General features: G+C 45.3%; 1 protein-coding gene across 2 annotated transcripts in view; it reads left to right on the plus strand.

The window, feature by feature from the left end:
- The first annotated feature begins 250 nt into the window (after positions 1–250).
- ARHGAP40 (Rho GTPase activating protein 40) overlaps positions 251–12915 on the plus strand; it is a 53336-nt gene continuing 40671 nt past the window's right edge. Inside the window, exon 1 of one of the 2 annotated variants that reach the window (XM_079979271.1) lies at positions 251–664. In XM_079979271.1, the coding sequence (XP_079835397.1) occupies positions 555–664 (110 nt within the window). In that variant the 5' untranslated portion in view covers positions 251–554. The remainder of the gene's footprint in view (positions 665–12915) is intronic. The other variant, XM_079979270.1, reaches the window with a different exon arrangement.

Genomic DNA, 12915 nt, shown 5'->3' on the forward strand with positions numbered 1-12915 from the left:
AGCTTTTCACTCCCTGCTGTCTGACTACCAAAAGTAACTGTCTGTACCCTGATAGCATTTGTCGGGGCTAAACTTGGTTGTAGATTGACCTGGTATGGACAGGTATTTCCCGTTTTGTTCCCGCCTCGCAGCCGACAAGAGATTGCCCAAAAGCAGTCAAAGTTTGGATTCTGCTGGCTTCGCCTGTCACTGGTAAAGCCTTGCATTTCCAGCTTGTGCCTTCCTTATGAGCCTTCCAAGCAGGAGGTGGCTGATGACTGTTCTTGGACCGAAGTCATGGGTATGTTGGCTAGATTTTTATCTCTCCGTTCTCACCCTGCCATATATGAGGAGAGAAGAAGGAGGAGGATTTGCTGTCTAATTAGCAGCATTCCTGAGACGTGACTGGGTGGTGCTGCAGCCCTGTTGCGTTTGCTGCAGTCAGCTGCTCAACAATCCAAAAGTGTTCCAGGAACTTACTCTGTTCTGGGACTATTTGAAGAGAGACACAGATGGACTGGTGGTTGGTGTTTCTCTCTGCCGAGAAGAGCAATTTGTACTCTGTATAAAGGAATATGGATAAATTTGGAAAGCATGGCAGGTCCGGATTTGTTAGGACTCGCATTCCTAGACCTCAGGTCCTACTGCAGCCAATCCAGCCTTCTGGTCATCCAGGTGTTTGCAGGTACTGTAATTCTCACACCTTTGTTTTGGGATGCCTCCTTTTTGGTGATTTACACTAGCGTAGAAGGTGGCATGGAGTTAGGAAGACAGTATTGTGCTCTGCTGGTAGTGTAATCAAATGGGAAATCCCAAACTTAAGGGACTAATAAAACTCAGTACGCAAAGATTGTAGCAAATACTGGTAATTGATATCGCTTATTTGTTTATTTGTTGGTTTGTTTTGCAATAGCAGTCTAAATTGGTGCATTTTAAAAGAGCTTCTTAGTAGGCTGTTTCAGGAAATGCAAAAAGTTGTTTCAGTGTTAGAAACTGCTGCATAAACCCTTATTAAAGAAATGATAACTTGTCTTGGAAACTGTTTCTGAGTAAAGGGAAGTAAAAGGGATAGCATAACTTCTAATGGATTGAAATTTCCTCAGTCATAGTTTAGAGCCAAATGTGGGTGTGCGCCCAGAGTTTTTATATAAGATATACATAGGCTACATTTCTCAGCGCCTTTGTTTGCTTGTTGGTTCCAGTGAAAGCAGCTGGACAAGCTTCCAAGGAGATATACTTAGGATCACAGTGTCAGTATATTCATTGTGGTATTGTGGATATTACATCAACTATCATGCACTCTGACTTGGGAAGTACTTTCCATTTCCCATATTAATATAAGGCAGATTGATACATCAATACAAGTTTGGTAGTTTTGTTTTTGTTTGGGCAGGCATTTGTTACCAGGAATTTTTTCTTTGCTTTATATACTTCTCGTTCTAACAGGCTAGTTTTGGGATTTTTGGTGGGGAAGTCGTGACTGAAGGATGGGCTTCTGGGAAATTGTCAAGAAGCAATGGCAAATAAAATAAGAGGAGGCGCAGTTTAAGATGACTGTGGGCGCAGTTTAAGATGACTGTGGGTTTTTTTTATTTAAAAAATCTTGAAAGTGTTTATAAGGGTCTCAATTTCAATATAACTGTTGTTGTTTTTGCCTCAGACTGCATCATGTATGGGATTTTAGTACAGTGGTACCTTGGGTTAAGTACTTAATTTGTTCCAGAGGTCCGTTCTTAACCTGAAACTGTGCTTAACCTGAAGCACCACTTTAGCTAATGGGGCCTCCTGCTGCTGCCACGCTGCCGGAGCCCGACTTCTGTTCTTATCCTGAAGCAAAGTTCTTAACCCGAAACACTATTTCTGGGTTAGCGGAGTGCGTAACCTGAAGCGTATGTAACCTAAAGCATATGTAACCCGAGGTACCACTGTATTAACCAAAGCCTGATGATGGAAATTCAAATATACTGCTTAAATTGAAATCATGCATGCATGCATGTAAGTCACCCAGTGCTTGCATAATGAATACTCTGTTACGTATTTGCAAGCATGATTGATGGTGCCTGTGACTACGTGATGCTTGCAAAATGATATGCCAAAAATCCCAATAGTTTAATTGCTCTTCCGAATGGCCACATGTTCAATTAGTCTCCTAGTAACCACAGCATCCGTACTGGATTGCCATTAAGATGCCTAGCCTTGTTGAACCCTACAGTCTTCAGTGCTATCCTTTCCAAGAACTGTTACTAAGGCTGTGGTTATTGATCCAGATTCCCTTGCATCATCTCCCACTCCTCCTCACCCTTCCAAATTCACTTTGATGAAGCCTGTATTTCTAGTGTCAGCATGCTGACTGAGTGCCAGCTGTGCTGCATTTTCTCGCAATTCAAAAAAACCTGACTCGGTCACATTCCACAAGGTGACCAAACTTCATGCAGAAACTATTTGGTGCATTTTTGTGGCGGGGTTAACTTGTCTTCGAGAGAAGCCTTAAAATAAACACCTATCCCTTTTTCTCTTTGTCTGTGACTCTGAATTTAACCCCATCTGTACATCTCGCTTCAAAGGAGATGTACTGCTAAGTGGCAGGTGCAGCGCTGAAGTCTGGATTTGGTTTTGTGAGCCAAACTGACCCCTCTCCATCTGGGGGTGGGGGGAAATGGTGACTGCAAGGAGCTTATGGATCTGTGCTTTTAATTTGCATGGCCCGCAAATCTCTTTAAGCATGCAGCTTAAGTGGATCCTTCTTGGGTTCTGTTTTGGTGGCCTTGGAAATAGTTTATTCCTCCGCTGTTTACATCATTCCTTGCTAATCACTGAGCCGGAATAGTTTCTGTTTCCCAATGTTCTTGAGCAGCAAATGCTTCCCAAAAATGGGGGGGGGGGGGAGAGAGAGAATGCCTCCATTGTTATATGGTAGAAATTTGGTCACCTCTGAAGGATGGGGTTGCAAAACCGTATTAAATTATATGATAGGTTTTGTACTGATCAAGTTAGTTGCATAACAGTCTAAACAGGCTTTCACCAGCCAAACACCCTCCAGCTGTTTTGGACTACAAGTCCCATCAGCCCTGCATCAATGCACCAGCTGGGGCTGATGGGAACTGTAGTCCAAAACAGCTAGACGGCAGTGGGCTGGTCTAAATATGGTGGGAAACGCTTTCTGTCTAAGAATGAAAAAGGGGAATTTGTACATTCTACGTATCATACTGTCTGGTGGAAGAGCATGTTAGACATGTATCAAAATGACTACAAGGCCTGATATTCAAAGCACATGCTGTTTAAAACCCAACTGGAAAAGGGTGGTTACCCTTCCAAACTTGTGAGGTGTGGGAAGTGAGGAAGGCCTCCTTTGGAAAGAAATTCCAGAGGGGTTTGGTGGAGGGGAGAGGAAGGAATCATAAAGGTTCCTCTTTGAAAACCTTTCAGATTCCGACTTTCTTTTCATTTCAGTGGCACCAGTAGTGTCCCATTAGGCCTCTCAGTGAATTTTAGAAACAGAGAATTGTAGAGTTGGAAGGGACCACGAGGGTCATCTAGTCCAACCCCCTGAAGTTCAGGAATCTTTTGCCCAGCATGTGGCTTGAACTCACAACCCTGAGATTAAGAGTCTCATTCTCTACCGACTTGAGGAAAGGAATGCAACTTCCCCTCTCCCTGGATCACTCCTACACTTGCCAGGGAAAGTCTGCCACACATCTCAGTGTATGTATTAGTTATGCATTGGCTGACTAGCATGAGTTATAACACCCTGCAGGGTCAGACAGAGGATATTATAAGTATTGAAACAGCGTGCTCAGCTGCTTTTGAACCCTTTGTTTCTTTGTTTCATAATATTTATACAGTATACCGTTTGATTGCAATTTTTTATTGTATTGTAATTTTATTTACAACATAACATAAACCCCCATCCCCCCCAATACACACATCCACCCTCGTTAAATGTGAACATGCAGTGAGGATAACATACAACAATACAAACAACCAAATAAAAGACTTCTGTTTGATTGTAAAAAACACACACAAAAGAATAAGCAAAAAGAATAAAACAATAAAGTGATCAGTCAAGAACAGCTATATAAAACAAAACAATAAAAATAAAATTAATGATAAGAGAAGCAGAGATTAAAACACATGCCAGAATTCTAGATATCTTAGTAAAGGTAAGAGGTAAAGGTACCCCTGCCCGTACGAGCCAGTCTTGACAGACTCTGGGGTTGTGCGCCCATCTCACTCAAGAGGCCGGGGGCCAGCGCTGTCCGGAGACACTTCTGGGTCACGTGGCCAGCGTGACATCGCTGCTCTGGCGAGCCAGAGCTGCACACGGAAACGCCGTTTACCTTCCCGCTAGTAAGCGGTCCCTATTTATCTACTTGCACCTGGGGGTGCTTTCGAACTGCTAGGAGCGCACCCCGCCGCGGGGATTCGAACCGCCGACCTTTCGATCGGCAAGCCCTAGGCGCTGAGGCTTTTACCCACAGCGCCACCCGCGTCCCTAGATATCTTAGTAGGCTTGCTTAAACAAAACTGTTTTTACAAGGTGCCAAAAAGTGAAAGTGCCTGCCTGATGGCAACAGGCAGGGAGTTCCATACTAAAAGATCAATTTCTTACTAATGCAGAAGGAGTATTGTGTGGCAGCTATCTAACACTGCCGTTTTCGCAGATTGAAGTGGTCAAGTGGTCATGTAAGGGGTAAGGTGGTCTAGGTAAACCAGTCCCAAGCTGCGACAGGGTCTCACTCCTGCCAGCAATCGTGCTGCACCATTTTGCACACTAACTGTAGCTTCTTGGATAGCTCAGTTGGTGGGAGCATGGTGCTGATAATGCCAAGGTTTCAAGTTTGATCCACAAATGGGACAGCTGCAGATTCTTGCATTGCACAGGGTTGGACTAGAAGATGATCAACTCTGCAATTCCATGATGCTATGATTCTAGATCACGTGCAAGAGAAGCCCAAATAGAGCATTAGAAGTCGTCTTCTCTCCTCCACCTCCTCTAGATGAGTGGGACAAAGGCCTTTATTGTACATCTGTTGATTTACTGAAATCTAGTCAAGGAATTGGCAGCTGAGCTTAAGAGGGAACCTAGATGTTTGCTTTCCACATCCCATCCAACCGTCTTACAACTTGAGCCACAATGTTTCCAAAACAGTTTTGAAGTACAGTGGTACCTTGGGATGCAAACGGGATCCGTTCCAGAGCCCCGTTCGCATCCCGAGCAGAACGTAAGACGCGACAGTGTGTCTGCGCGGGTCGCGTTTCGCTGCTTCCGCACATGTGTGTGACGTCACTTTGACCGTTTGCGCATGCGCGAGCAGCAAAACCCAGAAGTAACGCGCTCCGTTACTTCCGGGCCGCCGTGGAGCGCAACCCGAAAGCGCTCAACCTGAAGCGTATTTCTCCCGAGGTATGACTGTAGATGAAAACTGCAAAAACTTATTTAAATTGAGAAAGAAAAGCTGCTGTTTGTTGTAAGGTGAAGCAAGGAAGGGTTAACGGGCAAAAAAACACTGATCTTGGAGGAAATACAAATTGCCCCACATTGTGCTTTTGGCTCAGCAGCAGAGAAAGCAGGAGATCATCATATACGTAGTAAAAGCTGTTTCATTTTTACCCCTTCGTTATTGATAAATCAGTGTAACAGGAAATGGAGGACGCAGCTCATTCGGCATCCAATTCCCTGGTGCATCAGGGATGACTTTGCAGAGGGGCTCTCAGCTGCATGGGCCTCCTTTGAGAGAAGTTCTTCTCTGAACTGTGAGAAAGCCCATGCATTTTGTAATTGGCTAAGTAGCCTGTCGGGGCTACATTTAGCAGGTGCCAATGCCATTGGACTTGGTTTCTTCGCTTGATACAGTGATTTGGAAGTGAAGGTAGTGCTGTCTCACTACCCTTTGATTTTGACTTGGCTCATAAATTTGATAAGCAGGTGCTTTCCTTTTGGTTGACCTAGTTGCCACAAATGTTGAGAAACTGAATGCCATTTGTGCCTGTAGAGGCAACAGCCACCCTTGTGCATATAGGGAAAAACAGAACTGGGAGTGGTGAGAACTGCCCTGTGGCTGTTACACAATTACTTCACCTCCCCGTTCGTTGCCTAATCTTTTTATCCTTTTACGCTAACAGTTTCCATCCATGTTAACACTGAATTGGCATTTGTGGAAAACCTCAGAGCCCTGCTTTGAGCATGTCTACTTATTGGAGTTTTATTTATTTTACAAGGAAATTCACCAAGATAAAAAGAAAAATCCAGGCATAATTAATAAAGCCAAACAGGGAGAAAGGGTAGAAAGAGCTTCCATTAAGCCACAGGTCATATATGGCTATATTCATTAGCTCAAAATCAGTGGTCACACATTTGCTGATTAAACAATTTCATTTTCATTCTCAAAAAATTACGAAGCCATAACTATTATACAAGGTTCAGCTTTGCGTTCTACAATGTTGAATAAATATATTCAGTCAGGAAATGTGTGTGAGAAAGAAATTGTGTTCTCTTGCTCTAATGAGATACCTTAGCTTGGCCATCAAGGTATACCGTAATCTCAACATCTATTAAAGTACTCTGTGATAGATGGAATGTTCCTTGACATCCATTTGGAAATAGGTATCTACAGTATTGGAATTTTGATTTATGAAATTCTTTTTTTTTTTAAGAATAATTTTTTATTAACCGACCAATCACATCAAATCAAACCAAATTACATAAATTCAAAATTACACAGCCGAATTTTAAATTTTTGTTGGGGGTACCCATATTTCAAGTTCCGAAGGGATCCAATCAACTTCTTGCTTCTTACTGCTGTTTTAATGTCCACAAATCTAACCTTATGATGTTCACAGTACTATCCAGTCCTTTCTTATTATTTTCCACATCTCTTGTTGTTATTTTCATTTTCCTTTCTCTTTGTGACCTCTGATAGTCTCCGCAAGCTGGTTAGAACAGTTTGTAATCCTGCGTGGATATTATTATTTTTATCCAGTAGCCATATCCAGACGATTTCCATATAACATCACTTCCATACATCAAAACAGTCTTAGCGTCATTAATCTTCACCAATCTGCCTCCTTTCTCAAAACCTCTGAGGAGATTCACTAGGAATGTAGTCTGAAAACAAGTCCATTCTTCCTCCCGGCTATAAATCCTTTGACAAGATGGTGACTCCAAATTAATTACTGTGCCATTCCAAAAGCTCTTATTGCTTCTCGGTCTCCATAAAGCATACTTTTGGTTAAAGTTTATCTCCACATAGACCTTAATCATCCTGCTTGGGTCAGTTCAACCGACGGTTCTAATGAGGAGGGGTTCTTGAAAATCACATAGAAGGAAAGTAAAAAAGGTTCCCCCCCATTCAGCCCCGTTGTCAACATACCCCGCCTTTGGTGTATCTTCATCGTAAAATATTCCTGTTTCTCCAGCCTGTCGTCCTCTTTCGCAGAGGTCACTTAAATTAGCAGACTTCACTCCCCTTCTTCACTTGAAATATGTGCATTTGCTTCTTTTGTAATTAAGTATTCCAAATTGCTGCAACTAGTGTGCGATCAGAGACAGTGTCCAGGAGAGCCGAGGTCCACACGGGGGCATTCTGCCTAGGGCCCTCACCCCCTTCTTTCAAATTAGGGGGTGATTTATGGGCACAGCAGGCAAGGGCAGCGTTCCCCATTTCCTTGGGGCAACAAGGGAGGCTGCCTACTCCCATAACAGCCTCTTAATTACCCCGTGTGGGTCGGAGAGATGGTATTGTCGGCCATCTTCCAATGTGCCCCCTAGTGGCCCCCCGATCTATGAAATTCTTAACCTGTTGTGTAGCTTTGTTGAACTAGTGGCTGCATACAAGAGCCACATAGAGTGGAATTAGACCTGAATTCAGATCTGCATTCATATCTGTTAAAACTATTGGATGGCCATTTGCCTGTATTCTGACTGACCTCCTTTGCAGGGTTTGTGAGAAAAACATGAAGGGAGGTAGAAGAGTGGAACAATACGATAATCTTTATTGTCATTGTCCCATACAGAACAACAAAATTGACAAATCTACATAAAACATTCAAAACCCAACAAGCCTGCTATCCCAGCTATCCCAAACTGGTTAGCCCCCTAAAAACTCTGATACCCCATTTTTAAATACAATATACTCCCATAGAGACTACCTTACACTGCATTTAAAACCAAAATCGCATTTGGGTAGAAACTGTTTCTCAGGGGGCTAGTCCTAGTCTTTATAACCCTGTACCTTCTTCCAGAAGGCAGAAGCTGAAAGAGATCATTTCTGGGGTGCGCACTATCCTGCGCTATCTCTGCAGCTTTCTTATGGCACCTGGAAGCATAGATTTGATCCAAGGTGGGAAGAGTGCACCCAATTATTCTCTCCGCAGTCTTTACCACCCTGGACAGCATTGTTTTTCCCCTGACTGTTCAGCTCCCAAACCACACACACAGACCATAAGTTAATACACTCTCCACAGTACAATGGTAAAATGCCATCAACAGGTCCTCTGAGCATGCTCCTCTGAGGTCTTCAGAAGGGTAGGATAAAATGCAATTTAAAAAGGAACTAACCTCCACTGGCCTCTTGTAATGTAAAACCATAAAGCAGATAAGCATCATAAAACAGCATTCCAGCAGCAAAGGGAACCAATTCTTTGAATCAGTTACCTCCCAAGACCTGAAGGAAGAGATGCATCTAAATGTGAAATCAGAAAACAAGCAATGTGTGGGGACAACAGTCAAGTCCACAAGCTTGCTTGTGTCTCAACTGGATTCTTAAGCTTTCCCTGAGCTGAGTCACACAATATACCCATATTTTTCACTCTATAAGACACACCAGACAATAAGACGCACCTAGTTTTTGGAGGAGGAAAACAAGAAAAGAAATATTCTGAATCTCAGAAGCCAGAACAACAAGAAGGATCGCTGCGCAGCGAAAACAGCGATCCCTCTTGCTGTTCTGGCTTCTGGGATAGCTGCACAGCCTGCATTCACTTCATAAGATGCACACACATTTCCCCTTACTTTTTAGGAGGGAAAAACTGAGTCTTATAGAGCAAAAAATACGGTACTAAGCCACACTTTAGCTTAGCAGGACCATGCAAATGTGCAGACTCCTGGAGAGGAAGTCGCATCCGCTTTGCTACTCCCTAGTGCTCCACACTAAGCAAAGCCATGGTTTGCCTTCACACAACCTTGAGTCTCCGTTCCAGTGGCATGCTAAGCCAAACTGGCAGCAAAAAGGATCTGAGAGGAGCAAATCTGCTCTGGAGCCCAAACAGGAGCCCACAATCTCACAAAACCAAGGTTTAGCTTAGCGTGCTGTGAGAACCAGGCCACTGGTACAGTGAACAAATGTTAAGAGCCCAGAAGTTCGAACCCCGTATGGGACAGGTGCATATGCCTGCATTTCAGGAAGTTGGACTAGATGAGCCATAGAGTCACTTCCAATTCTGTGATTCTGTGTATGCATAGTCCTACGAAGCCAAGATTTGGCATGTTGTGTGTTAACAGTGCCAGAGGCTGCACCAGTAGTCTCTGGGAACTGCAGATGTTTGTGGAGAGGCAACAGTCCTGGTTGCAGATAATGGGCTGTCATCTCCAAACTCTGTTCTAATACAGCACCTATACTGAACAGGTCATTAGCAGTTGCTAGCCTTTTGCATTCTTGATTTTAATTCTGTTTCATGCAACTGTGTCATAAATAGAGGGTTTCCATGTAAAAAAAAGCCTGTAAAAGCATAAGAGCTGCCCTGTGGAACGCCCTCCCATCAGATGTCAAAGCGATAAATAACTACCTGACATTCAGAAGACATCTTAAGGCAGCCCTGTTCAGGGAAGTTTTTAATCTGTGCAGTGGCGTAGCGTGGGGGGTGCAGGGGGTGCCGGCCGCACCGGGCGCAACATCTGGGGGTTAGGGTTAGGGATAGGGTTAGGGGGCGCAAATCCAGGGTTAGGGGGTGCAAATTACTTGCCTTGCCCTGGGTGCTGACAACCCACGCTACGCCATTGAATCTGTGATATTTTAGTGTATTTTTGGTTTTTATGGAAGCCGCCCAGAGTGGCGGGGTACAAATAATAAATTATTATTATTATACGTCAGGCCATGGCAACCTCCCAAAGGATCCTGGGAACTGTAGTTTGTGAAGGGGGCTATAGCAATTGTAGATCTTGTAAAGAGCAAACTACAGCTCCCAGGATTCTTTGGGGGATGCCATGTGCTTTGAATCTTTCATGTGGAGATCTCTATACAACAGCCAAGTTACTGTGGCATCATCTGAAGTAAGCCCTGCTTTTTGCCTGGCTGGAATGTGCCCTGGACATCTCCTCCTTGCTGAATAGAGGGGTGTGTGTGTGTAGAACCCTCTTGTGTTTTGCATGGGCAGAAAGTATCCTACTGTACAAAGATAGGCGTTGGATCCACTGCTGCTTCTCATTTCGGCTACTGGGTCCTGCCCAGATCCCCACAAGGGAATGTTACTCACTCCTGCCCTATCACCATATCTCCCCTTGCCTGTGCCCCTGTTGATCTGCACACCCCAACCTTCCTTCCTTCCCTCCCTCCCTCTCTCTCCAATGTCTCCAATTTTTAACTCTCCAAGGCACATATCTGCCTGCTTTCTCACTTGGCTGGTTTCCCCACCTCTTTTATGATTATTGTTGTTATTGCTGCAAAGTTTTTGCACTGCAAGGGAGTCCTTGTATCAGTTGATCAGGCCAATGTAGGCTTAAGTAATTGCTTAGTACAATCCGTTATTGCAACGAGAGTGCTCCAGGCATAAACTTGGAAACAAATTAAAGAGGGACTTAGTTTCCCACTTCATTAACCCCCTCCCCCTTGCTCTTTTTTTTTTTATCCCCTTCATCCATCCTGTCTCTGCTAACTGATTATTTGACCTTGAGAGACTAGTTGAAGGTTGGCGGAAGAGCTGAATTTCTTGAAGCTGTCTGTCATTTCCTCTGACTTCCTCCAACTCTCAGTGCCCCAAATCCTTACCTGGTTATATGTGTGGTGTGTGTACTATGTATACACAACTTTGTTGCCTGATCCACTTGAGTGGTCAAGCTTTCACCGGGCTCCTTGCTCAGCTGTGTCTGAATAAATCCTTTCTGCCTAAGGTCTGATAGCATCAGGCTAAAGGACCATTTAGTTCAGCATCCTGTTCCTTGACCAGTCAGATGCAACAGCACTCTCCCCCAATTGTGATTCCTAGCAACTGCCATTTAAAGGTAGACTGCCTCTGACAGTGGAGGTACTTTGCCCCTAGAGATTAATAATAATAATAATAATAATAAATTTTATTTATATCCCGCCCTCCCCAGCCGAAGCCGGGCTCAGGGCGGCTAACAACACTAAAACAGTACATTATAAAACATTATAAAATTAATTAAGATCAAAATTGATGGCAACCATAAACTAGAGTTTTGTAAAGATTGCCAAATGAGGGAGTCAGGCTGCGCCCTGACCAAAGGCCAGGTGGAACAGCTCTGTCTTGCAGGTCCTGCGGAAAGATGTCAAGTCCTGCAGGGCCCTTGTCTCTTGTGACAGAGCGTTCCACCAAGTTGGAGCCGCAGCCGAAAAAGCCCTGGCTCTAGTTGAGGCCAGCCTAACCTCTCTGTGGCCTGGGACCTTCAAGATGTTTTTATTTGAAGACCGTAAGTTCCTCTGTGGGGCATACCAGGAGAGGCGGTCCCGTAGGTACGAGGGCCCTAGGCCATATAGGGCTTTGAAGGTTAAAACCAGCACCTTAAACCTGATCCTGTACTCCACCGGGAGCCAGTGCAGCTGGTATAGCACCGGATGAATGTGATCTCTAAGCGAAGACCCCGTAAGGAGTCTCGCTGCGGCATTCTGCACCCGCTGGAGTTTCTGGGTCAGTCTCAAGGGCAGCCCCACGTAGAGCGAGTTACAATAATCTAGTCTGGAGGTGACCGTCGTGTGGATCACAGTGGCTAGGTCAGGGCGAGAGAGGTAAGGAGCCAACTGCTTAGCCTGGCGGAGATGAAAAAATGCCGCCTTTGTTATAGCTGCAATCTGCGCCTCCATGGAGAGGGAGGTATCGAAGAATACACCCAAACTCTTAACGGACGGTGCTGGCACTAATTGCACCCCCGCAAGAGATGGGAGTTGCCCCCTCAGTCCCATGTCGTCCCGTCCCAGCCAGAGGACCTCTGTCTTCGAAGGATTTAACTTCAACCGGCTCCCACGTAACCATCCAGCCACAGCCTCCAAGCATCTGATCAGTGTGTCTGGGGCCGAGTCAGGGTGGCCGTCCATCAACAGATAGAGTTGGGTGTCATCAGCATACTGATGGCAGCCCAGCCCAAAACTCCGGACAAGCTGGGCGAGGGGGCGCATAAAGATGTTAAAAAGCATCGGGGAGAGTATCGCACCCTGGGGCACACCACACACCAAGGAGTAGCGGGATGACAATTCTCCCCCAAGCGCCACCCTCTGTCCCCGACCAGAGAGAAACGAGCGCAGCCATTGAAGGACTGTGCCCTGGATCCCCACGTCGGCAAGGCGGTGGTCCAGGAGTTCGTGATCGACCATGTCGAAGGCTGCTGACAGGTCTAGAAGAATCAGCAGCCCCGACCCGCCTCGATCCAGCTGCCTGCGGAGATCATCTGTTAGGGCGACCAGAGCCGTCTCGGTCCCATGACCAGTGCGGAAGCCGGACTGGAATGGATCCAGAGCCGATGTTTCATCCAGAAACCTACCAAGCTGTTCAGCAACCGCTCTCTCAATCACCTTACCCAGGAATGGAAGATTCGAAACCGGGCGGTAATTGGATAGATCTAAGGGATCTAATGATGTTTTCTTTAAGAGTGGGCGCACCACTGCCTCCTTCAGTTCCCCTGGGAATGTCCCGGTGCCAAGGGACAGATTGATGATATCCCCCAGGGGGCCCCGCACCTCGTCTGGACACGCTCTAATCAGCCAGGACGGG

Source organism: Podarcis cretensis (genome assembly GCF_951804945.1).
Source record: "Podarcis cretensis genome assembly, chromosome: 6".
Classification (NCBI taxonomy): Eukaryota; Metazoa; Chordata; class Lepidosauria; order Squamata; family Lacertidae; genus Podarcis; species Podarcis cretensis.